Here is a 27,199-nt window from a genome sequence, read left to right as displayed (position 1 = left end):
TGAGCACACACTCAGGGATGCACTGCCCAAGAAGCACTCCACATGAGCACATACTCAGGGCTGCACTGCCCAAGGAGCACTCCATATGAGCACACACTCAGGGCTGCACTGCCCAAGGAGCACTACACATGAGCACATCAATGCCCACCATCAAGAAGGGCAGTCCATACTCCTGTCACTGGCAAAGACATGACAAAGAACTGCAGAGTCACCATAATCACAGAGGTTACTTACACCATACAGAAGAGCTTGTCGCACAAGAAGAGACTTCAGAGACACCAGCACCATTCTCTATTTTGTGCCTGACAGTGAAGACCTGAAATTAAAACTCTTAGATTTCTTTGATGTGACATATGTTAAAGGCAATCTTCTAATCTGACGGTTTTGCCACAAAAACTGAGAAAAGAAATGAATGATAGGCCAACCTCTACCCAACAGACACCAGAAAAGTGTGATGAACTGATTGGGTAGCAAGTTTACGATTTTTCTGGACTTTTAAACTGTGGCCCCACTTGTATATTACACGGGGGAACATGACACCAAGGGTGGTGGTTTGAATGAGAATGGCTACAGGCTCATATGTTTGAATGCTTGGTTCCCAGTTGGTGGGCTGTTTGGGAAGGATGAGGATGTGGGCTTTGCTGAAGCATGTGTGTCACTAGGGGTAGGCTTCCAGGTTTCAAAAGCTCACAGCAGGCCCAGCCTCACACCCTCTCTCTGCTTGCTTAACTTAAAGATCAGATGTGAGCTCTCAGCTACTGCTCCAGAGCCATGCCTGCCTTCCAGCTGCCATGATCCCTGACGTGATGATCATGGACTCACCCTCTGAAACTGTAAGGCAGCCTGATTAAATGCTCTTCAATAAGCTGCCTTGGTCATGGTGTCTCCTCACAGCAATAGAACTATAACTAAGATATCAAGTAAAGTGACAAGGGTAAAACAGAAGTGGGAGGCACCAGTCCCAGTGTTGCCAGTCTGTGGAGATGCCCAATTCACTGCTCTAAATGCAGCATGCCCATAGTGGGGAGGAAAACCAATGAGAAGAATGAGGGTGCAATGAAAGGAGGGACCAGCTTCTTCTCCCTGGCAGGACCTGCAGGCCATGGTGAGACGAGGAAACAACATCAAATGAAGTTCTTGCCTTACAGAGCTTAGGGTGGGGAGACTGCAGCACAGCCACAGCAAGAGGGGGAACGGGTGGCTGCTGCCAGGGCCCCAAAGCACCTTCAGCCACCTGGCAAGCACAGCAGCTCAGGGGGCCTGTCAACAGGGTGGAAGAACAGTACTACGGAAGCAGGGACCAGCACATGACCCCTGTTCCCACCCCCACCCCAGCCATATCTAGGTACATGGGGACCAGATCTGGATCTGGGGAGGCTGCCACCTCCACTTGTGAAACCTTAAAGCCTGACAGAAGAGACTGATGCTCTGTGGGTACCTTCATTGCAAGAATTTCCATGCCTTCTTTCCCGGTCACAGGTGACTCCTAGATCCACTCACAGTTTTGGGTTAACAAATTTCAGTTTCACAACCTGTGTGGTTCGTATGTAACAAGACATCACATCCCAGCAGCAGCTTACTTCTGAACCTGAGATTGCTCTAAAGCAGCAGAGGGCAGAGGGCAGAGCAGCTGTGGAGGAAAGGCCACTGGGCAGATGTTGAACTTGGCAACATCTTCACTTGAATATGGTCTTCAAGACACAGGACTAGCCACGAATAGCTAAGTGTCATGTTAAGATGGAGTTCATCAAGAAAATGGGCAGGGACTAAAAAGTGAAAGGTAGCTAAAAAGCACTTTTTCTTTCATATATCAGTATTGGAACAAAAATAAAAAAACCAAAAAGACTGATTTCCGGAAACACCACAGAACCCCATCAAGCTGCCACATGAGCTTCTGCACTCGGGACCCTGCTTCAACTTCCCAGCTCCCATCCAGCGAAGTAACTCCATGTCACCAAGCTAAGTGACCAGGTTACAAGTAGTACCACACTGCCAACTCACCCGACTTCAAAGAGATGTGCCTGCTCTTTTCTATCTGTGTCTTATTATAATTCCCTGCTTGTGAGATGCAAATGTGAACAAGAGAGCCAAGCAGCTGCTTGGACTCTGACGCTAAAGCCAAGCACAGCACACAGTGGCAACCAACTGTCTCACAAACAACTAGCTCCAGACACAGTCATCAGCCTCTAGCTCATGAAGCTACCATGGCAATAGACTTGCTGTCATTGTGGTGACATCCCAACTTCTAAGGTGCCAGAAATCTAACTGGCTCCAGCATACTGGCTGACACAAGACCCACCGTCTAGTGCTTTTCCTCAAGGACCTGCTCCTTGTTTCCTATCTCCAGATACACATTCACGCTCAGGTGATCCACGGTCACCCTCGGCTAGCCTGGATAGTCTGCTTTCTTCCCCAGAGGTCTGCCTGTCCTGAAGGCTCCACAGCCCCTGCTCAGCCCTGCCAACTGCTAAATAGACACACCTCTTACCTCTGAGTCTCAGGGTGTCTCGAGGAGTCTCGGTGTTGAGCAAACACACTGCCAGGGAGATGCTAAATAAAAGGGCTAAGGCTTGACCACATGGCAATGGAATGACTTTGGACCGTAACTGTGGCCAGAGGCCACAAGGCCAGCTCTATGAGTAGTATGCTAAGCTGTAGAGAAACACACACATACACACACACACACACACACACACACACACACACACACACACACACTCACTCACTCACTCACTCACTCACTCACTCCAAGGTCTACTTTCCATGTTTAAAGAAAAACTTAAGTAAAGAAGAGGTCGTAATGCATTACCCTTGTTTCCAGCCACTGTAAGCACACCACTGAGAAGGGCAATCAAAGAGAAGTGCCTCAGAGCGGCCGCTCCTATGGAAACTCATTCTCCCCTTTTGTGCTCCACAATCTACGAGCACTTTTACTTCAGCAATGTCGGAATTTTTTTAGCAGCTTTACTGCGCAGGCAAGAGATGTCCACGTTTCAAAATGCATTTACTGGGGGAAAATAAAGATGAAAAACAAAGTATTTCAGATAGTAAGTCTACTTTAAAGAGATACTTACTTTAGTGACAAAGATATAAGGTTAGGAATAAATCTAATAAAACATACAATAAGGCCTTTCATAAAGGTCTGCCTTGGTTTTGTAGCCCAGGTCAGTAATCTCAGCTACTTGGTGGGATGAGGCGGGAAGTTCAGGGTATGTGCAAGCTCCAGTGAGTTCAAGGCTATCCTGAGCAACTCAGACAGACCTGATCTCAAAATAACATGTAAAAATAGGACTGGAGACAGAGCTCAGTGGAAGAGGGCCTGCTGTGCAGATCTAAGGAGGTCAAGTATTCCCATTCACAAATCAAACAGACTTTTAAAATCCCGGCAACATGATTTGGAAAATGACTCAAATGTGTAAAGACTAAGAGGACCCAGTCAACTCTGCAGAGGGAGGAGGTGGCACTGATGTCCCTGTGGATTCCCAGGGACACAGCACAGACAGACAGATCCAACACTGAGGTGATAAGCCCAAATCCCTGCACAGCCCCCACTGTGACCGGCTGCCTGTAGGTGCTGCTGTTGGCTACAAATTAAACACTGGATGCAGAAAAAAAACTTTCAGATGAGGAGATGGGAGAATATTTACAAGACAGATGTGGGAAAAGAGTTCTTAAAGAATGTGTCCCATGACAACCTAAGAGGGCATCACATTCAACTCAGTAAAGCTAAGCCTGTCCCATCATATAACCAGCAAAGAATTAGAATCCTAGATGTATAAACATCACAAACTTATTTTTTTTTTAAATGTGTAAAAACAAGGAAGGGGGTGGGACAGCCAGTAACAAGCATTTACCAGATCAGGGACACGTAAGATGCCCAGCTCTATATACAGAGAGACTCTTTAACCAACAGCCACCAAGAAAAGTGAAGCCAGGAGCATGGGGGGAATCCACCAGACAATCAGAGCTCAGGAGCCTGGCCATATTCCAAGAACTGCCAAGGAGTGGAAATCCAGGTTTCCAGCACTTCAGGTGACCCCCGTCTGCAGACCCCTCCAGAAAGCACCCTGATGTTATCCTGAAAGCCTTGGAGAAATTCTCCCGGGGGTATACCTGGATAAATGGACGTGACGAATCTAGCACACTATCCCGACTGCAGAGCACTAGAAGTACTCAAGCATTCACCCTAACTGCTACATAAGTAGAAGAACGCACAAGCTGCAGAGACTGCACTGCACAAAGAAAGGAACATAAGCTCAAGACACAATACTACCACACTGCTTCCTCAGTGCTGAAGTCACTAAGTATGGCAAATGTAATTTGGAGACAAATAGTCCAACTCTTTTTGGGGGAGAAAGCAGGCGGGACAGAAACAGAGCTTCGGTAGCAGAACCATGAGCATAGAGAAATAGTTTCTATGCTACTAGTTTCAAACTCATAGAGGCAGCTGGTCATCACTGGAGAGGAACTAACTCCTAAATTCAGGGACATACATTTCTACTATAAATACCCTCACACATATTGCATATATTCTTTTTGCTGTATTTTTGGTGTACATCAAAAAAAAAAATTGAGACCATTCAGTGATTCCATATCCACTAATCCTGGACTTTGGGGGCTCCTGAATCAGGATCCTCGAGTGCAGTGAGCAGGGGTCACACACAGAGACAGGCATCAGCAGAGACTCCCCGGCCAGCCTCCTCTTACCTCTGTCACCTTGGGCTGAAGAATCAGTGCTTCCGGGCTCATCCGAGGGATGTCGATATGGATCTGCAGATGCAGGAGAGACATATGTTTATCTTATAGGATGCAGCCGTCCTTGATGACACGTGTGATTTGCCCTTAACCTGCTCTGAGAGGACTGTCACCAGGCTCCTCCATAGGAAGCGCCCAGAAACACGTCACCTGAGCAAGGCTCGACTGTCCTCAGGTGACAGGCATGCCTGACTCTTTGCAGTCCAGCCATGCTCGCTACATGGTTAGGAATAGAGTGGGCCCTCAGTTCCTTAGTAGCAATCAGTGCACATTGATTTTCAGCCTGACACTGGGCGGGATTCAAGGACACTGGCAGTGCCCTGTTTCAGCAGTGACAGGGCTGTCTGTAACATAGGCCACATTCTCCTCTATTTCTGAATGTCCATAAGGAATCTAGGACACATTAAAGGAAGCATTTGAAAGTCTCTGCTGGTGTCAGCAGATTCCTGTGTGAGCTTCGCCTGACGTGAGAGTTTGGACAATGTTTGCCAGCACTACAGTGGAGACCACATAAGGGCGGAATTTAAGAGATGACCCAACAGGAGTGCCCTGAATACAGCTAGCACCACAGGCTGGCTCCACGCCCCAGGAGCACACCCCACACCAGTAACACTAGCACCACTCTGGGGCTCCAGGGAAACAGCCTGCACAAACTGAGGGAGACAGCATATTTTGACCCAAAGGGAACTCAACAGTTTAGTTCCATCCTTGTCCATGCACAGAGAGGCAGCAAACACCTAATAAATAGTCACCATTTCACTGTGACACTACAGCCTGTGGCCAAGAATAAGCCACTTAGGTTCATCCTCTCCACCTACAAGAAGCTTGCTCTCTGTGTCCTTCAAAGGGCTACTGGTGACAGTCAGAGTCTGAGTCCTCACACAAGGGAACAAGATGAGATAAACTTGCACAAAGCACACAGAAAGAAACCCGATGGGCACCCATGCTGAGGGACACCTACACAGACTCAGGAGGGCCACATGTAGGAGCCCAGGTACAGGTGAGGAACAAGGTCCAGGTCCATTAGCAAGACATCCTGGGAGCCACCGCCAGTACACTGCTCCCTTTGGTGACAGTTCTGTGTACACATGTGTGTGCTGGCCTCCTACAAGATGAAAAGCAGGCCTGACTGCATCTATACCTAATACCAGCAAGGATCCACAGGCAATGTGTTTCTTATGCAGCCAGGACAGCATATGCATCATACCCTACCCCATATCCTGCCCCTGGCCTGACTCATCAATAACAAGGCCTGAGAAAATAGAGAGGAGATCACAAGTATCATTAAGCTGGTCTAACCTACAGAGAAGAAGCCAAGCCAGGCAAATATTATCACTAACTAGCTCCATGTGGCCTGGACATAACCTTCAGTGAGACGGTAAATACATGACAATCCAGTGTAGGAAGGCACTACTAGATCAGGGCCTGGGCCAAGGCACTGCCCTATAGAAGCAGGCTATAGAATGCTGGGCACAGGCCAAAGTGCCACATGCCAATCATCACCCAAGGCAGAGCAGTTCATCACTAAAAGATCTCAGCATTTACTTTGTAACTTGACTCAAACCTCATGCTTCACCTCTGAGAAGGAACACAAACAAGTCTGATCTGCCGCAGGTAGCCAATTGACACCTGCATGAATTATTTTCAAATGGTTATTGTTAGAAAATATAAACCTGCAAGCCTATCAGGTTCCTGATAGATGAAACACATCCCCTACAAACCACCTCCACATCCCAGTACTGAGTGAAGATAGATCTCACTCACACACACACACACACACACACACACACACACACACACACACCTGGCGATATGTGTCCTGGTGAACTTCGTCATTCCTAGAGTTGTAATAATGCTCAATGAAAGCAAAGTATTCCTTCTGCTTCCTCTGCAGCGTGGCTGGTCTTCTGTCAGCATTGGCAGGAAGGTAACCCTGGAGGAACAGGAGAAACACAGCCAGCTGAGGTTACTGTGCATCAGGAGAGTGAAGAACAAGTCCCATCCAGTATGGCTCAGGCAGAACACAGCAGCGGGACATGCCCCACCAGTGTCACTAACCAGTTCTAAGTTACTCACATCCAACAAAAGTCATCTGTCTCATGACACCCAGACCCAATGTTTTCTTAATGCATGGTATGGAGATACTAAACCCCTTCCCCACGGGGCTTACAGCCACAAGGAATGGAGAGTATGTCTGGCCTCACACTCAAACCATGCACATTATGCACATATAATGTATACTCCAAAGCCTCTGGAGGTCCTGGCACTTTTCAATACATAAAATGGACACTTTTCTATGTGGCTTCTTATTTGTTTCTTTGTCTACATTTTAACTTAATCTTATAATATAATACATATGGTATAGCTTTAAATTTTGTTAATTTTAAACTCAGGCCTATAGCCTCAAGGAAAGCTTCAGGCAGTTGGCTACTGTTCCCAGAAAGACAGTATTTACCATTTACGCATTTTTCATTGCCCAAAGTTAGGGTGTTCTCTGCAGCCCATTCCCACCATCCCACCTGGACCTGAAGTGCTAGTTTTTCACTAGAGCTGACTGGGCCTGTCTGGGACTCTCCAAACACAAACTCCGAACCTAGGATTTTGTGCACACTGCCTTCTGAGATCTGGCCATGGGTATGAGTCTGCATGGCACATGTTAGGCCATTCTGGTAAGCTACTTATGAATGAACAAAGCTTAGTGGGTATTGTTGCAGACTTAATGGGTATTGTATGCCTCTCTGATTTCTCAGGGCTAACTAGCAAGGGGCAGAGGTGCTGCATCAGAATGCAGACAAGTTTTTAAGGAACTGCCCAGACTTTTCCAAGCAGGTGATACCCTTTCACATTCTAGCCAGCAGTGATTGAGGCACATTAGATGGGCACACCATTGGGTAACCCAAAGCCCAGAGCTTTTCTTTGCTGCTTCCATGAATCCAGGTCAATATAGACAATCTGAGCAGTGGCAGCCACCCATGAGCACAAACAAGGGTGAGGCTCCAGCTGTTGTACAGCCTTGCCAGTGTAGTTACTCCATCGAAAGTTCCCACAGCTGGCGCCATTCTAGCTGCTTTCCGGCTATCCATCAGAACAATGCAGTAAGAATCTTCATCCCTTCATTCCCCAGGAGGCTGTGGGTGACCCAGCAGGGAGCAATGCTGAAGGGCAGGTACAGACACAATCCACTTCCAGTCAGGTCAGTCAAGTCTCTGTCTCCTTCCAGGTCTGCAGGTGAGGCCTGTGAGAAACATCCTCATCCCTGCCTGTGGAGGGCTGCTGTGCCCCGGTAATGTCGATGAAGAGCAGGCCCTCACTTGGAGGCAGACCCAGTTGTTGATATACAATTGGTCCTTTTAGGAAAGCACCCATTACCCAACATTCAGGTTCATACGCTGCACTTGAAAATCATAGCCAGGCATAGTGGTCTGTGGCTTTAAGCACTTGGAAGGCAGAGGCAGGTGGATCTCTGTGAGTTTGAGGCCAACCTGATCTACAGAGAGAGTTCTAGATCTATATAGTGAGACCTTGTCTCTAAAAGTCCAAAACCAAAAAATAAAAAAATAAATAAAATAAAATCACAGCCATGCCTCTACTGTGATTAACTGCCATCTGACAAAAGGAAACACCAACTGAACCCACACCTACTTCTGTAAATGACAGCTGGTCAGGCCCACTGTGCCTGCTTGTTGAATAGTGTGTGGCTGCTCCTGCACAGTGTCCACAGCAGTGCATGGCTGCATGTGATCCATGACCTGAACAGTACATGGCTGCATGTGATCCATGGCCTGAGCAATACATGCTTGCATGTGATCCATGATCTGAGCAGTACGTGGGTGCATGTGATCCATGGCCTGAGCAGTACGTGGCTGCATGTGATCCATGATCTGAGCAGTACATGATTGCATGTGATCCATGGCCTGAGCAATACATGATTGCATGTGATCCATGGCCTGAGCAATACATGATTGCATGTGATCCATGATCTGAGCAATACATGATTGCATGTGATCCATGATCTGAGCAATACATGATTGCATGTGATCCATGGCCTGAGCAGTACGTGGCTGCATGTGATCCATGATCTGAGCAATACATGGCTGCATGTGATCCATGGCCTGAGCAGTACATGACTGCATGTGATCCATGGCCTGAGCAGTACATGATTGCATGTGATCCATGGCCTGAGCAGTACATGATTGCATGTGATCCATGGCCTGAACAGTAGTACATGGCTGCATGTGATCCATGGTCTGAGCAGTACATGATTGCATGTGATCCATGATCTGAGCAATACATGATTGCATGTGATCCATGATCTGAGCAGTACGTGGCTGCATGTGACCCATGATCTGAGCAGTGCATGGCTGCATGTGATCCATGGTCTGAGCAGTACATGTTTGCATGTGATCCATGGCTGGCTTGCTTACTATGGAGCCCTTACAAGATCACCTGGCACCCCAGCAGAGACACCCTTAAGGCAGCACAGCCACTCCACGTGTTCTACATATATTTACATAAACTGCCCCCTCTCTAATACACTGGTCAACAACACCTCATTATGTCCTCATATGAATTCCTCCTACATGTGAGCTGTGAGTACCACAGATCTTGCCACTCACTCCCAAGGAGCCCCAGGAGGTGACCAGAGATACACTCCCACAGCCTTGTTACTACCACATCAAATATAACTCACAGCAAACACTACAAAATGCTCACCTGCTAGCTTTCAAGGGAAAGAAAGGCTCGTGACACGGTGTTCTCTACAGAAAAACACAACCCTCAGATGCTTCTTCTCTTCTCTCAAGAGAGGAGAGTGCCAAGACTCCACTGTACATGCTGCCACACACAGCAGGCACAGCACCAGAAGGACCATCACCAGCCCAAATGTCGCCCACCTGGTAATCAGAGCCTCTTGCAACACACCTGTGGACATCCCAGTGCAGCTCTTAATGCTAGGGACACAGCCCTGCCCCTGAGATGAAAGCACAAAATTAAAAGGGTAGGGTACAGATAGATGAAAAGATAGGTATGTCTCCATCCAGTTAACAGCTGCCCCAGGGACAACCCATCCAGGCAGTAGGCTCTGTCCACACCTCCTTTCTCCTTGGAGCTATCTCAGTTTCGGTTCATATGAACTTAAAGAATAACAATTCCCTAAGATACATCTTGTTCTTCGTGTGGTAACTGCCCATCCACGGGGCCTCCAAGGAAGGTGCAGCCCCCACCAGCCACAGGGCACTTCAGTGTTCCTTTAGTCCTAGCCATTCAGAGGTAGTCAACATTCCCACTTTCAGACAGGGAGAGAGACTTGACAAACCATGGTGGCATGATCAGAGCCACAGATATGTGAGGTTAGCTTCAAGCCAAGGCCTCCCCATAACATCATCCCTCCCCTTAACCCACAAGCCCACACCTGTCAGGGATGCTAGCTGAATTCCGGCTCACAGAGAACCTAGGTACAGTCCACACCAAGGCCTTGTCACACACAGCAACACCTGTGTCCCCCACTCAATGTTTGGAACGAGGTGGCCCTAGGGAGAAGCCAGATTGCAGAGAGCCCCACCCCCTCCACTCTCTGCCCTAGTGAGACTTATCTCTGCACTGTGGCTTTGGGGACCCACACTTTACCATAGCATATGGTAAAATGGAGACCGCTTGACCACAGCAGGCCCTTCAACTCTCAATGGCCTCTCGTCACACTCAGGACGTGATCCCAGGCTGCCTGGGCCCTGCCTGGCCTCTCCTCCTCCCTAGTCAGGGCATGCATGCTCCTTCTTCTCTAAGTGACAGATTCTCTACCTTCTAATCGGCTAAACATGCCTCAAACATCACACCTCACCCTCAGGGTCTCCCTCTGAACTCACTATTTCCTCCACTGGGACCCACTGGCTGCAATCTCAGGCCAGGCAACTCTTAGCAGTTTCTGTGAAGAAAGCTTGCAGGGAGCGTGGCAGTATGCACCACATACCAATTCCTTGGCTACTTCAGTGCAGAAGAGCAAGGCTGAGCAGCTGAAGAAGGCCCATAGCCCTGACCAGGCTGGTACCTTAGGGTCAAGTCTGCCCAGTCCTATTTAGATGTCTGCAGCCAGTGGCAACCCTTCCACAATCCCACACCCTCTACAGTCTCCACTCTCCCACTGATGTCTCAGGTCCCAGAGCCGCTGCTTCTGCAACTCATTGGTCATTCCTCTTCATCATCCATGCCAACTCCCTCTGGGGATCAAGGGGATGGTATGATACATGGCATTCAATGTGGGCCTGAAATAGTAAGGACCAGACTGTATATCCAAATATGTGCACAGCCCTCCCTCAAGCCCTAGTTCAAATGTCATCCTTCAGTGAGGCCCACCAGGACCATGCACATAAACAGCACTCTGATCTTGCTCATATCCTGACCAGTACCCATCAATCACCTCTGCCAACTTCCCCTACGCAATGCACTCTTATCTCTTCCAGTAACAATGGAAGCTCTCCCTTTGATCTCAGAGATATACCCAAGGGCTTAGAGCATTGGTCCCATAACAGATACTCAGCAAAGGCTTGCTGGATGAATGGATGATGTAAGCAAGATGAAGAGAGATGACACAGACCTAGGGTCTCAAAGAGAGACTAGGTTAGTACAGTTTCCTAGCATGGTTTGGTTGAGACAGTAGAGACAATGGGGAAACTACATAGAACCTGGAGGTGTGCAGGAAGTGGGTCCAGGCTGAGCAAAGACCCAACCAGAGACAGGCAGATGAAAGGCTGGCTGCTGCATTCAACAGCCAGAGAGAAGGGCCCAACCCAGTCTACAATTCAGGGCAATGGGATCACCGGAGCGGTCAGCAGAGACAGCAGAGATAGCCACAGCTACCAGCATCCTTAGGGAACAGAACGACCACCCTCCGGAGGTTTCCTGCTCCCAGAATGTTAACTTAATGAAACACAAATTCTAAAAGGCAAGTGTGCCATCATAAAGGGCCCACCCATTCTCCTGCCATCCCCTTCCTAGAGGAAAAAAACACATGTGCAAGTGCAGGCCTCTTGATAATTAAGCAAGACTAGAAATTATGCAAATGAAATACATTCAAGTATGCAATGAATTTTAAATGACAGAGCTACAGAAGACTTAATTGCTGTATTAGCATGCTATAAAAACACTAATCATAAATGTAAAACAATGCATGCAGATACTTAAATCCAAACTGTCCTGATGACACAAAAATCAATGTGTTTCCTCCCACTGCGTTCATATGCAAACCGACTGTAACACTCTGAAAGAATCTACGCTGATACTGGGGCCTCACTGTCATTTTTAGCCAATATCCTCACTAGCATAAATGTTAAATGTTTAATTAGTTTTTGTTCAGTCTTTCTGAAACAGTTAGTTAAAAAAAAAAAGAATCAAAAATATGATTCTCTTTGGGACTAATTTTGAAAAAGGTCCTATGCTGCTTGCATGTAATTTAAAAGTTAAATATTAGCGCTGGTGTTTAATGGGGTACCCTGGCTAAAGAGCTCTTCAGAATAAGAGCCACAGAGCTAGATTTCTACAGAAGAATGTCCTCTCGATAATTAAAAGTAACACTTGTCCACAAACACTAGAACTATGCTGATGACAAACCATGGGCATGCTGGAGGAAAGTGGACTTCAGGACTTGGGCCATGTTATCTGGGATCGACCATACACATGGTCTCCTGATCCCTGGCCTCCACCCTGCCTTCCCAGGAGGCCTGAAGAGGAGGCACTAGCCTAGTCAGTGCTACTGACCAGTCCCACCCATACTGCACCCTTCAGCCTTGTGACCTGCCCAACTCCCTCATCCAAGTAACGCTGACAGACAGCCTTCAGAGATGCACTGTGAGCTTGCACTCATGCCAAGGAGCCTTGCCCAGCATTCCCACTTGTCTACACTACCTCCTTGGCAAAGAGCAGATTTTCCCACTAACCTGCAATTTACCTTCTCACCTGTTAATTCAGGCCTGAGAACTGCCTTAGCCTTCCTGCCCTTCTTGGACACTTGCAATGGCCTTGGAGACACAGTGTAAGCCTCCTCTTCACAAAAGTGACCCTAAGAACTAGCCACCCCATAGTCCCATCCCAACCCCTCCCCTTGGCTCTAAGCACCTCACAAGTACACTGTGCCAAACCGTGCTGGAGTTAACCTGCCGCATGCTGGGACCCCTGACCTCTTCCTAGAAGCAGCTGGGTCGAGACAGCCTTCAGTGTTTCTGGGAAGTGCCCTGCAGTTTTTCTTTGGTCTGCACTGCCAGCACTTCTGTGTACAGACTCCCAGGTCCACACCAACACAGTGCGATTGCTCACCACTCACCCCACCTCAACCCCTACTGTTCCTCTGATGCTCTCTGCCCACCGGCATGGCAACCAGTGTGCAGCTAAGCAGCTCAGGGCACAGCATCAATGACATGCACAGGCGCAGAAGTGATGGAAAGGGCAAGAGCCTCTCATAAGCCTTTCCACCTAGACCAGCCGGTTCTTGATGAGCGCAACACTGTGGCATAGGGGCCTCCAGACATTTACATCATAACTTCCTGCCAAACCAATCAAGAGTCAGAGCCTCTTCTAGAGAACATTTGGAAATGTGGCTACAAACACTTAAAAACCACTAAACAGAGCGCAAGTGATCACGGCAGGTCTAGCCTTAATTGCAAGAGATATTTAATCAATAAATATTTGCTGTTCAGAGCTGCATCTGCATTTAGGATTACGAGGTACTGAACTGAAAATTTATTACGACTCATTAACACAAAAGTCTTTTAAACACTGAAAGTCAGACTCAATTTAGAGTAGGTGCCTGGAGTTCCCTGTGACTTAGCTCCAAAAATAAAACAGAGGAAAAAGAGAAGCAAGCTGCCGATAAACTACTCTCGCTTCCAATCTTAAGCTGTACGTGAGGGCATACAGATAGCCACCAACCACTGACCTTTCCCTCAGGGTTTCTGGGGTGGCAGCTCAGTGCTGGCGCTCAGGGAACTGGCCCCCACTCTCCACCACACTAACAAGCTATGTCCAACATCTCCCACCCCACCTCCTTGTCCTCTTCCTTTTCCTGTCCTCTTCCCCCTCTTCCTCCTCCTCTTCCATCTCCTTTTCCTTCCTTCTCCACTTCCTCCTCCTTCTCTTCTTCCCCCTTTTCCTCTTATTCATCCTCCTCTTCCTCTTGTTCTTGTTCAATAACAGCACTGCCGATCCTTCTTTGCTGATGCATACCCATTTCCTCTGGGCTGTATGGTCTTCTGTGCTGTAAGCTCCTGAGTCACGAGCCTGCATACAGCGATTCTTTAATGGTGGAAGTCGGTGGGAATGAACAAAGCTGTCACGAGCTGTTGCTCATCTTCACTTTCTTCCAGGCTTGCCAAGCCAACCTTGAAATTAAGCTAAAACTAGACAATGCTTCCTGGACACAGCAAAAGCCTATGTCATTATGCAACCAAGATAGACAAGTGTGTGGCCATGGCCAGTAAGACACACTCCTCTAGACAGGTGCCAGGCCACTGAACTCACAGGAATAAAGTAGCTAGGCTGAGCACTGGCATGCAGACTTACTGAGAGAAGTTTCCATGTCATTGGACGAACTGGCTTTGGGATTCCGGACCAGCTCAGCTTCCGTAATTCCTCTGTTGGAAAAAAAAAAGAAAAACAGAACAGAGAAAAGCAGGGTTATAAAAGGTTCTACAGCACCTTACCATATCTCATCAGTGTCCTTAGGGAGCAGGGAGCCCCATAAATGGAACCAAAGTAAACCTAAGTGATAAAGAGTAAATGTCCTTGATACACAAAAGATAATGAGTCATACTACTTTATTAAAGCAAACCAGAACGCTGCCTGTTTGTGCATAAATCTTAGCTGGGACTCGTTTGTCAAAGGCAGCTGAGCCATCTCTCCAGCCCTCACTCAATGTTTCTTAATGCCTATCTGAGTTGTCTTCTCAGCGCTGGTCTCTGGGAGGTAAGCTTGTCTTCACACAGCTGGCAAAGGTGTGCTACATAATATACAGATAGGATAAGAGTTTCAAAGTGGACAAACACAGGCCTGGATGTCTTGACAAATACCATTAACAAGGAGAATCAGAGAAGAACTGGCCAGAGAGAGAGAGGCCTGCAGCCATGGCAGTGAGTGCCTTAGAGGGTAAGGAAAGCCACCCTATGACATGTTGGGGAAGAACAGTAGGCTCTGGTTCTGCTTGTCTCTGATCTCCCTGGGGGGCTAGAGAGCACATGTGGGTGTGGAGAGACGTCCACACACTCCAATCCCAGCAAGACAAAGGCAACCGCTTCCTTTGCTTCTGTTGGAAATCTACTATTAGACTCTTCTAGCAGCTCAGAGCTCATGATTAATACCAGGAATAAGAGAAGTGATTACAGAGAAGACTTTGGTAATATAATCAACAAAATGCAAAGTCCTGACATCTAATCTTTTTCCAATTACTAAAGTCTAAGTAAAATAAGTAGAGAGTAATTGGACGACAGCACCAGCCATAACCTGCAGTCACAGAACCCTGAGAAAACATCAGATCTCCCCCAGCTCCCCAAGGACGACATGGAGAATGGGGACCTGATAGCTGAATGCCAATAACAGTGTTTGCTAACAGCACCTATGCCTCCTGGCTGAGCCTCCCCCTACACACAGTGCTGTTTTCTGGCTGTGGTTTATCAAGAAAGCACTGAGAAAACACACTGGTTAGTGTTCTCTGTCCTCATCTCCATGTCTCACACACACACACATACTCACACACTACATACACATACACACACATTCACATATACACACTCACACACACACTCTCACACACACACTCACACATACACTCACATATACACATACACACACACACACACACACACACACACACACACACACACACACACAGTCAAGAGTCTTGAATATACAGCATGAGATAAAGTTCTCATCTTGTCAAGGTTCAGTGTTTAAAAAGAGCTTTGCATACATTATCTCACTGGCTCCTCAAAGCAGCTTGGATTAATCAGGGCTGTGAGCTCTGTCCATGAATGAAAACTGGTCTCAGAGAGGTTAAGTAACTTGGCCTTTAATACCAAGCTGTCTTCACTGTATTAACTCCTACTCTTAAAGACTTTGTAGCACAGTCAAATACCACTTATCAATACAGACAGAGATCCCAAAGAAAGTCTTAACAGATCCAAGCACAATAGTATTTCTGAAGAATAGCGCACATCACAAGATTCACTCCAAGGGTGCAGGGATGGGTATGTTGAATGTATTGTTGGAGAAAAGCCACTCTCAGCAAGGACAGATGGCCCAAACATGAGTTCCCTCTGTAGAAGAATGCTGCCTGTGTTAAGTGCCCACAACTCCTGAGGTCAACACTGAAATGCTAGCCAAGCACACCCCACTCAGCTCCAGAGGGGGCCTGTGAGGTGCTAATGCATGGCTAAGCCCCTCCCCACGGTCAATGTGCAGTGGGAATGGGGGTTCATCTTAGATACTGGGAGAATAGCACAATTGCTCAGGACTCCAACTAAGTCCTCACTCCTAAGGAATCCCTGGGAAGCCACTATCTCTCTCCCTCTGACAGTGTCCCAGTTAGACATAAGGTAAATACTGTTAAAACCACCGACCTGAGCAGCTACAACCTACTGAAGAGAGGAAGAAACAAGAACAAGACAGGAATGTAGTCCACACTAAGCAGGATGGGCAGTGCACAAACTTGCCAAAATCAACAGCTTTTCCCTGTGTGACAAAGAAAACTATGAAAGGTGTGAATCTAAAAACCGCAGGTTAGCACATGCCTTTAATCCCAGCACTTGGGAGACAGAAGCAGGCAGATCTCTGAGTTCATATCCAACCTGGTCTACAACACGAATTCTGAGACAGCAGGGCTATTCTGAGAAACTCTTTCTCAAAGACAAAACAAACAAAAAGTGTGCAGACCATGCGAGCAAACTAATTCACAGGTTTCCCTTGAAAGAGCATGGAGACAGGCAGGTACCAGGCTCAACAAAGTTTAATGTGTAGTTCCTCTGGGGTAGGCAGGCAGCCAGAGGTGAAGAAATCATGTCCATGAGCAACAACAAATATGGCTTCTATGCCTAGCACTGGGGAAGGCTCACCTCCCAGCCAAAGCCATAACTAAACCAACCACTCAAGAGAAAGGGCCACAAGAGCTAGGGAAGCTAAGTGGGGAGTGTTGCTTCCAGAGGTGAGGCTGGTTCCTTAGAGAAGGTGACAACAGGAAACTGAGTCAAAAGGTGGGCGATCTAAGCCCAGGAGGAGCTCATGAAAGCCTGGCCTGCTGTGGATAGCAGACTAGAGGGCCAAAAATGGACACAGAGACTGAGGAAGCTCAGCCTGCAGGGGTGGGCAGCAAGAAAGAAAAGCTAAGACAAGAGAGAGAGAGAGACAGAGACAGAGACAGAGACAGAGAGACAGAGAGAGAGACACAGAGACAGAGAAAGACACACAGAGAGAGACAGACACAGAGAAGGACAAACAGAGACAGAGACACAAAGAGAGATGCTAAATAAAAACAAGACAAGTCAAACAAGGTTAGATGGATAGTGGGTTTCAGAGTAGAAATTTATGTCAGTAGTCACTCAAAAGAAAATGTAAGTTTAATACAAAGAGAAGACTGCAATGAGCTCTGCTGGATGTACCCTAAAATTTGGCAATTTCTTCTGGAAAGCAAGGCCCTAAGAGAGCCAATAAAAGTCTTAGTAAGAATAGTGTGGGGGAGGATGGGAAGGGAGAAACTATGTTTGAAATGTAATATATGAGAGAAGAATCAATTTTTTGAAACATCTTAAATAAATAAAAGAATAATGGGGGGAGGCTAAGGAGATGGCCATCTCCCTAGGGAGAGCCCCAGGGCCTGAACTGCCATCCCAAAGACCCATGTACCTATACGGCAGCACATGCTGGATCCCAGCATGCAGGCAGGAGCAGGAGCCAGAGGATCCCTGAGCCTGAGCCTGCTGGCCAGCTACCCCAGACAAATTCATAAACTCCAAGTTCAGTAAGGAACCCTTCCTCAAAAAAATAAGTGGAAAATTTTGAGAAAGAAACACGACACTGACCTCTGGCCTCTATGTACATTTGCACGCACATGCACAGACATGCACACAATACACCACACTATAAATAAGATAAAAAAATGTGGAGCTGGAGAGATGGTCCAGTAATATACTGTTGCTCTTCCAGAGGACCATTCCCAGCACCCACATCAATAGCTTACAACCATCTGGAATTCCAGATCCAGAGAACTAGGTGACTCTGGCCCATGGACACCAGCACTCACGTCCACAGGCAGACAAACTGCCTATATAATTTAAAATAATAAAAATATGACTTTAAAAATATTTTCAAAAAATAAAAGTCATGGCCACACATACCTTTAACCCTAGCACTAGGGAGGCAAAGGCAGATGGATCTCTGAGTTCAAAGGCAAGAGGGTCTAGACAGCCAGGACTACACAGAGAAACTTTGTAGATAGATAGATGATAGATGATAGATAGATAGATAGATAGATAGATAGATAGATAGATAGATAGATAGGCAGGCAGGCAGATAGCTGAGGTAGCTTGAAAGATTAGGTAGGTAGACAGACAGAGTAAATAGATTTGCAGTGAGACTTAAGAAGACCCAGGAGCCTTCTGCGAGAGCCTAAGGAAAATAGCCCCATGAGGCAGGAAAAATGATCCAAAATCAAACCTGTGCACAGAGGTTTGAGATGTGATAATGCGGCATTCACATGACACTGCACCTATTTCTAGAAAGAGTCTGGATCTTACCACAAAAGCAAGGTCTGAATGATACCAAGTCTAAATGAAGGCAGGCTGGCTGCTTCTGTGTGTAAAGGAGAGGCTGAAGCACTAGAGGGGAACAGAATCTTCTACTATATTTTAATGGGAAAAGGCCTTCAAAAATGAAACATGAATCTCAGAAACGACAAATAAAAAGATCAATAAGCTAAATATACAAGTCAGGACTAGAAAGGACTAGATTATTAAAACAGCAAGTGACAGGTTTGACAATTTCGTGTAGCATATGAAAAGGATCCCAGTACTCACACATAAAGAGCACATACCCAAGTTAAAAGGCGAAGAGCCCAGAGGGAAAAAGTGAAGACTCCCAGAACAAACAGCGGCGGCTACACAAAGGCAGGGCACGAAAGTCGTGATGTCACCAAAGAGCTACACATAAAATAAGAAATCCTTCACAGTAAGGTTGCATTGCAAATGAACTACAGCACCCAAAGGTCTGGGCACATAGCTGCTCTCCGTCTGTTGTGAGTATAGACTGGGGTAATTTCTACTTGATCAGATCTTTAAAATTTTTTGTTCATCACCAAAGGAAGTCAGGATTGGAACTCAAGCAGGTCAGGAAGCAGGAGCTGATGCAGAGGCCATGGAGAGATGTTCCTTACTGGCTTGCTTCCCCTGGTTTGCTCACCCTGCTCTCTTATAGAACCCAAGACTTCCAGCCCAGGGATGGCACCACCCACATGGGGCCCTACCCTCTTGATCACTAATTGAGAAAATGCCCCACAGCTAGATCTCATGGAGGCATTTCCTCAAGGAAGGCTCCTCTCTCTGTGATAACTCCAGCCTGTGTCAAGTTGACACACAAACCCAACCAATACACTGTTTTCTGCCACAAACCATGGTGACTCAGGTGTAAATCTCTAGAAACAAGCCAGCCTGTCCTGCTTGCGGGCACCTACCAGGCAGTGCCCCAGGAAAACCTTTCTGTCATAAGTTATTACTCTAACTGATGCTTTCCTACTTTGAAGAGCACTGTGGACTTTGTTTTTAATACTGTGCACACAAAGAACATGCTTTAATCAGTAGGGAAAAAAATCCCCCTGAAATAAAGCTGCTTTGGGGCCAAATAGGGAAACAATCCCTCTGTCACCTCTGCTAGGTGTTCCACCTCTCAGCCTACCAGCAACGATGCTAAAACCATCTCTTCCAAGCTCTAGAATCATCCCTCTACTCTCATTGCTAACAGCCTCCTCTCTTCTGTACCAGAGGAGGAAGTCTCTAAAAAGTGTCCAAACAAGAACAGTACCTGCTTGTGACTGCTGAACACCAGCCTGTGACACTGGACCCTGGACCCAGCTCGTTGCTACCCAAGCTACACATAGGTCTCAGCTGCCAGAAGAGGAAGGAGATACCACATGACCTGCAATCTCCAGCTTTCTTGCTGCTCCCAACCTGTAGGACCTGTTCACAGCAGCCAACCTGAACACAAGAGTATCACTAAATGTCAGGAGTAGGCTTACATAAGAGCTGACTGGCCAAGAGCTCAGAGACGGAGTGTGTGCCCAGCATGCCAAAGGCTTAGATATGAACCCCCAGTATTGAAAAGAAAAAAATAAAGCAAATACCATGAGTGTCGATAATAAGCAGACATGCAGCCAGTCGAAAATGAAAAGAATATGAAGAGGCATTTATCCATGGAAATACACAGACAGCCAATAAGCACATGAAAAGACACTCAAAATCACACTGACAGGAGGAGCCACTTCACACGCAAAAGCTAAAATTTTAAAATTCAGGAAAACCAGAACCCTCCCACGCTATAAGTGTGAAAAATGGCACAACAGAAAATGATCTGCCAGTCCTCAGCACATTAGGCACCCTCAATGCCTACCCAAGAGCACCAGAAACAAGACTTACAGAAATGCATCTGAATGGTCACCACTGTGCTGCTCACTGGACACGAGCAGAAACATCCATGTACGTCAGAGGATGAATGGACACACAGACTGCGTGCCATGTCTGTCAGCTTTCCACTGTGGCAACCCCTAAGACAACCAGCTCCTAAGAGAAAAGGGTCACTGTGGCTCACAGCTAAGGATTCAGACCATGGTTTGTTTGCAGGCCTGGCTGCAGGCTGTGACAGAACTGTTCACAGCCATGCTGAGAGATGGGGAAAGGAAAGGGCTGGACCCTCATATTCTCTAAGAGGGCCTAAGCTCCACTGACCATGAGATCCGGAAGGTACCATGTCTTTAAGGTTCAGTGTACCCTCCCCCAAAAGTACCACAGGCTGAGAGGACCAGACATTAACACAGGGATCTTTGGAAGGCACATCTAAGCCATTATACAATGGAATACTATTCAACGAAAATAAATTAACAAAGGTTGCATGTGGCAACGTGGATAGGCCGTGAAAACACTGTGAAAGAAGCCAGTCTGTAAAGACCATCTACTTAGGGTTTCATTCATAAAAATGCACACAATAGGCCAAATCCAAACAAGAGGTAGAAGAGTGGCTACGTAGCTGGGCAAGAAGTAGGACACAGGGAATGACACTCAGGAGCACATATTCCCTTAAGGAAGTGGTGAAAATGCCCCAAGACTGACGACAGTGACTGCACAACTCCACACATGTGCATACACTAAAGACCAGTGAACTACACACAGTTCAGATGCTGTATTCTGTAGTATGTGATCTACCCATCAAATCACACCATCTTCTCAGGAAGAGAGATCTGGAAGATGACAGCTTTGCAACAGCGGTTACAAGGTCAGGTTTTGGCAAACAGCTTTTGATCCAGACAGATGGCTGGAAGGAGCCATCGGATTCTGGATGCAGTTAGCCACAAGATGGACAGACAGTACAGAGTACCATGGGGAACTCGGAGGAACACTCCACCCTTCAACAAGTAAGAGGTAGGTGGGTGGAGGTGATCCTGAGCAGATCTCTGTGGAAAGGTTCCTCTAACCCACAAGCCAGAATCATCTAAAATGTTCCCACCCCTGGGCCATAGCTTTGTTTCTGGGACTCTGGAATCATGCACAGTACAAACAGACACTTAATGCCCATCACAGCACATTTAGAAAGGAGGTGGTTCTTTCTCAGTTCTTCCGCCCTTGGTCCCTCACATACCCCCTCTGTCTCCTACACACATGTAAATATTATACTGCAGAATCAGAGCTCTAGCCATTTGTGGCCTCCAGGCCTCCCATCTGGCTTGACCTATAAAGGTGAAACTTTTATTTTGGAGGGGTGTTCTTTATCTTAAAGGCCCTAAATGAGTGTTGCTACTCCAGAGATATCTAAGAATACACCCAAGATGGTTAAGGAGAATCTCTGGCCTTCAAAAGACAGGGGAAGGGGCAGGGAAAGCAAGTGCAACTAATAGGAGAGAGCCTTGTGAACCAGCTCCCTCTTCCTAGCCTGCAAGAGCGCTAATCACCTGTTAGTCACTTCACAAGGTCTAATTACACTAGCTTTCCCTTCAATACATTGATCTCACAGCCAATGCTGCATGGCATTTAATTAAAGGAAAGGCTACTGCTATTTCATGTTAAAAATCTAAATCTCTGCAAACAAATTAGAAGCTTGAGACTCCCATTTGTGCTTTCCGGTAAGAGCCATTGACGACAGACCCTGGGCCTCCAAAGAATTTCACCATACAATATCATGTATTTATAATATTTGTATGTGTGTAGGCGAGACAGGGAAGGCGGAGGAGAGGAAGAACTGAGAGTGCTGCACTTAGCCCACCCCCATGGAGGCAAACTACCTGTGACGACAGCACCAGCACTGGGTGACACCCTTGTACTGAGGCCACCACACACAATGCTAAAAGGCAGGAGTGCAGGCTCCTAACACAGCTTCTGTCCTATCTGTGCACAGGGTTAGGACCCCGGCCCTCCACAACTGCTCACTCCAGCTCTCGTGCTGGTGTGCCATCCTGACACCATCTGCAGAAGCGCCTCAGAGGAAAGTCCTAGACAGCTATGAGAAGACAGAGGTGTGCCTGGGCACTCCAGAGACTCCCTCTAACTGCTTTACTTCTGCTACCTGGAAGGCTGGGAAGCACATCCGCTGGATGCCACATCTGACTGAAGGGTCTGCTGGCAGGAAGCTGGATGTGCTAGAAGGCCAGAGACAGCCTTGCTGTGATACGCCAATTAACTTCAGATAAGTACCCAAGTCATTACAAAGGCAGAGCAACATACTCCTCCAGTCCCTACAAATGATGTCGCCTGTGATGCTCTGAGAGACAGCTCAGGTGGCAAAGAGACAGCTGGGGCTGCCAGGACCTGGCCAGAGCTGCCATCCATCAGCCCATAACTCAACTCAGGCTTAAGACTCAGGCTTAGGGTGGCACCAGAGGACTTTTGTTTAGAACACTGTCTGTCCCAGGTTCCCACCCAGAAGTCTACCAGTGACCCAAGAAGAGTGACCCTGTGAGCACCACAATGTTCCTGGTGGAAGCAGTGCTTTAGGGAGCGCCCCCTCTTCTCAGGGTCCTTGAGCCTCCTGAGCCCGACTGTACAAGTATTAGCTGACCTGCTTCCAGGCTAATTGTACTCTGGTGAGGATGTGGGCTGATGAGACAGGTAAGAAGTAAAGGCTTGTCTTAGTTAATGTTTCCACTACTGTGAAGAGACACCATGACCAAGGCAACTCTTATAAAGGAAAACATTCCATTGGGGCTGGCTTACAGGTTCAGAGGTTTAGGCCATTATGGTCAAGGCATGAAGCATGAAGGCATGCAGGCAGACATGGTGCAAAGGAAGAATCCAAGAGGTCTATATCTAGACCATGAGGCAGTAGCAAGAGAAAGTGACACTGAGTCTGGTTTGAGCATTGGAAACCTGAAAGCCCACTCCCAGTGACATACTTCCTTTAACAAGGCCATATCTCCTAATAGCACCACTCTCTGTTACTCTATGGGGACCATTTTCATTCAAACCACCACAGGACTCCAGGTATGTCAAGGAGTCCCTGCCCCAAGAAGGCTACCAATAACACCTGTAGATGAGTAACCACGTGACACACAGTTCAGAGCCAACAAGGTGATACATGGTAAGTAGTCATTCCAGGACAAGAGGTAAGCTGTTTGTGTGCAAGCATCAGGAAATCCTCTAGCTGGCGCAAGGCTCCAAAGGCTTCCTTATGACCCTGGGATCACAGAAACAGGAAAGAAAAGAAACAAACACTAAGCCCCTCCCTTGTGTCCTCCTTGTGGCTCTGTCCTCAGAGCCTTCTATTATCTTAACACAGCTTTAATAGCTAGCAGTCACACACATCTGAAGAGGGCAACAGGTGCAGTCCAGACAGGTGAGCAGGTTCCTGCTGTATAGAGCAGAGGGATGAGCAGGACTCCTATTCCAAAGGGCATTAAGTAGCAGGAGGCTAGGCTCTGTTCTGAAAGCAAACGAAGACTGTGAAAGTTGCAGGGGAATGTCCTATTTCCATGTGACTTCCCTCCTTAGAGGACAGGGAATGAATCAAAGGACGGGGAATGAATCAAACGAGAGGGAGAAGTGAGAAAACTGACTGGAGGTCACCCCAGGTCAACAGAAATGAACTCTGACCAAGGGCAGGCCCAGGTGCCCAGAGAAGAACACTGAGCCAATATGAGAAAGAACAGGGGCAGGTTGGTTGTCACTATAACAGGCATAGGAAGGGTTGACAAAAGCTATCAGGCTTTTCCCTAAAAGACCAGTGACACCTACTAAGTAGCTAGTGCTGGGTGTGGTAGCACATACCTTTAATTCCAGAATCTGGGAGGCTGAGGCAGGAGGATTCTTAACCTAGGTAACTACATAGCAAGAATCTATCTCAGAAAAAGGAAGGGAGGAAGGGAGGGAGGGAGGGAGGGAAGGAGGGAGGGAGGCAAAAGAAAACAAAGGGAGCTAACCTAACTAAGAGGAGAAAGAGGGAGGACAGAGAGAAGGAAGGCCTGCAACCACCTGAAAACACAACTGAATATGCAATGTCCCTGCAGGTTCCCACGCTGTGGTAGATGGTGAGTTTTGGTAAGTGATTGGACATTGCCCTAATTAGTTGATCATTCTAGTAAAAGAGTCATGCATGCTGGAGAACGTAAACCCAAGCCTTGCTCCAGCTGACTCTCCACTCTGCTTCCCAGCAGCTGTAATTCCAGCAGCCTCTGCCACAGGCTTCAACTGCCATATTGTTCTCAGACTCAATGCAACAGAGCCTGCCAACCATGAACACAAATAAATATTTCCCTCAAGTTGTTTTCTAAAGTGTCTGTCCCTGCGGTGGGAAGTCTAACACGATGACCACTGCCATGTCACTTCCTGGTGATGCCATGCCGCCCGGCAAGGCAGTTCCCATCCCTACTTTACAGATGAGCAGAGGGCTCGAGGATGACTCTCAGCCCAAGCCCTCTACACTGCACTGGCCTTGCTGCAGATGGAAGGCGTCAGCAGCGACCAAGGATCTCTCCAGAAGGGCACCAACGGGCAAAGCCCAGGGGCTGAAAAAACGTCCACTCAGAGTCTAGAGAGAAAAGTCATGAGTCTGTCTCACTTTAGTAAATGTGGTGTGAGGATGGAAGAGAGTGGAACCATCGCTAGAACATTCAGGGGGTAGGGGACACTCAGAAGACATGTCACAGATGTCTAGAGAGGAAAGCTTTTCAAGATGTGCTGAATCAGAGAAGAGAACCTCCAAGGCCAACAAAGAGACTGAGCAGCAGTACTCAGTGAGCAGGGTATCCAGTCCTGGCCATGAGGCCCATCTCCAGGGAGAACCTGCTGATGCTATTTGGAATCCATGGCCATGTTTAGGAGCAGTTTCTCTTTCTCTGAATCAGAAAACTGAACTGACTTCTTGGCTCCATCTCATCTCTCAAGAGCATCTAGGCAAGTGCAAGGTCTTTGAATACCTTCAAATTTTCTCTTTTCTGCAAAGTGGGAATAAAAGCCAGATTCCCAGCAAGTGGCACGGTGTATCACTCAAGACAGCTACAACCCTAGGAGCTCACGTGGGGAAAAAAGATGGATGTTTTGCTGGAATCTAGCCAGCCTCATGGAGATAGAGCTGGCCTCAGGCAAGCCACCCTTGTCTCTCTACCACCCCCTCTCCTTGGGCAGCTAGAGATGCCAGACCACACAGCCCCACAGCATCTCTGCAGAGAGCCAAGCACAGTATAAAGGAAGCACATCCGATCCTGACCTTGCCCTTGGCTTGTGGGGCACCCCTGGAACCCTACATGGTGAGACAAGGCATCCTTTAGAAAGAAGCCCATGCAAGTGCAGACTTCCAAAACTGAATATGCGAAATGAAGGGCTCTGGAAAGTATCCGTTCGCTTGCTAACACTATTCTCTTTCGAGTACCCATTTCTATAACTTGACATCCAAGCAGGAAAAGTATGCATATCAGAAAGGCCAAAGTCAGCAGCGCTCTGTGCTGAGCAATGCCCTCCTCCTACCTGGCTCCCCTCCCTCCCCAGTCAATACCCACAAACTCAGATATCTGAATCTACATTTCTGATCCCTCCCCAGTGCTTATCTTGTCCCCTCTGTGGTGAACTGTGGTCTTCTGGTTACTGTTCTAATTCAACATCTGGGGCCACAGAAGAAAGCTCATCAGACTCTCATTGTGCCTCATGGGCAAAGAGGCCAGGTTAGGTTCAGCCCTTCAACGCAGAAGAACCCACGCTGGCTCTGTACTCAGCCCAAGCCGACCACCTTCGCACTGTGCTGGCATCTCTGCAAACACCTGGGGTAACAGAAGGGACTCCAGGACAAGCACAGGGACACAAGAGAGGCCATAAGAGATACCCAGCCCAGGTCTGAACCAGTAAGGTAATATCAGGTAGCAACACACTGAAACTATCATCACTCTTCCCACCTAGAGCTTACTATCTAATACCATCCCCCTCATGCAAGAGACCAAAACTTCCCTGAGAGATGGCCTCTGCCCTTTCCCTCAGACATGGCCCATGACAAGTGCCAAAAGGCACATAATTTGAACTCTTTTATTGCCACACAATTTATATAACACAAAAAATTTGAAGTGTACACTTAATCCACTATGTGTGTACAGGTCTTAAGTACATAATCACAGCTGCTACAACATGCCCCCCCCCAAAAAAATTCTATGTCTAAGAATACAGTGGTCCTGGAGGAGCATAGGTTAAGAAAGCTGGATCACACCTTCTGGTCTCTCTGGGCTGGTGTCCTGAGCAGACCTTGGGCACAAGCTCCACAGCCAGTCCCACAACACCCAGAGGAAGCTCCACTCCCAGGTGCTCTAACAAGCCCAGGATCACAGGTTCCCAGAATCACAGAACCACAAAGAAAGCTTGACTCTGAGGAGTTCTGACACAAACAGGATCACAGGAAGAACAGGCTCCAGTCAGATTCAGCAAGGGCAGGTAGCACTAGAGATAACCAGATGGCCAGGGGGCAGGGGGGTCAAGCATAAGAAAATAAACAACAGAAACCAAGGTCACTTGGCATCATCAGAACCGAATTTTACCACCATAGCAAGTCCTGGACACACCATTACACCAGAAAAGCAAGATTCAGATCTAAAATCCTTTCTCATGATGATGATACAGGACTTTAAGAAAGACAAAAATATGGGCGTCGGTGGCACATGCCTTTAATCCCAGCCCTTGGGAGGCAGAGGCAGGCTGATTTCTGAGTTTGAGGCCAGTCTGGTCTACAGAGTAAGCTCCAGGAC

General features: G+C 47.4%; 1 protein-coding gene across 3 annotated transcripts in view; it reads right to left on the bottom strand.

Moving 5' to 3' along the window:
- Positions 1 to 27,199, bottom strand: part of Tbc1d22a (TBC1 domain family member 22A) — a 297,153-nt gene that overhangs the window by 192,739 nt on the left and 77,215 nt on the right. For all 3 annotated transcript variants that reach the window (XM_031352182.1, XM_031352191.1, XM_031352197.1), the window contains exons 5-7: positions 14,302 to 14,372; positions 6,560 to 6,688; positions 4,708 to 4,770 (exon numbers count right to left, since the gene is read on the bottom strand). In XM_031352182.1, the coding sequence (XP_031208042.1) occupies positions 4,708 to 4,770; positions 6,560 to 6,688; positions 14,302 to 14,372 (263 nt within the window). The remainder of the gene's footprint in view (positions 1 to 4,707; positions 4,771 to 6,559; positions 6,689 to 14,301; positions 14,373 to 27,199) is intronic.

The sequence above is a fragment of the Mastomys coucha genome, unplaced genomic scaffold (assembly GCF_008632895.1).
Source record: "Mastomys coucha isolate ucsf_1 unplaced genomic scaffold, UCSF_Mcou_1 pScaffold11, whole genome shotgun sequence".
Taxonomy (NCBI): Eukaryota; Metazoa; Chordata; class Mammalia; order Rodentia; family Muridae; genus Mastomys; species Mastomys coucha.
Note: the sequence above shows the minus strand (reverse complement) of the source record. Positions and strands in the feature narration are given on the sequence as shown.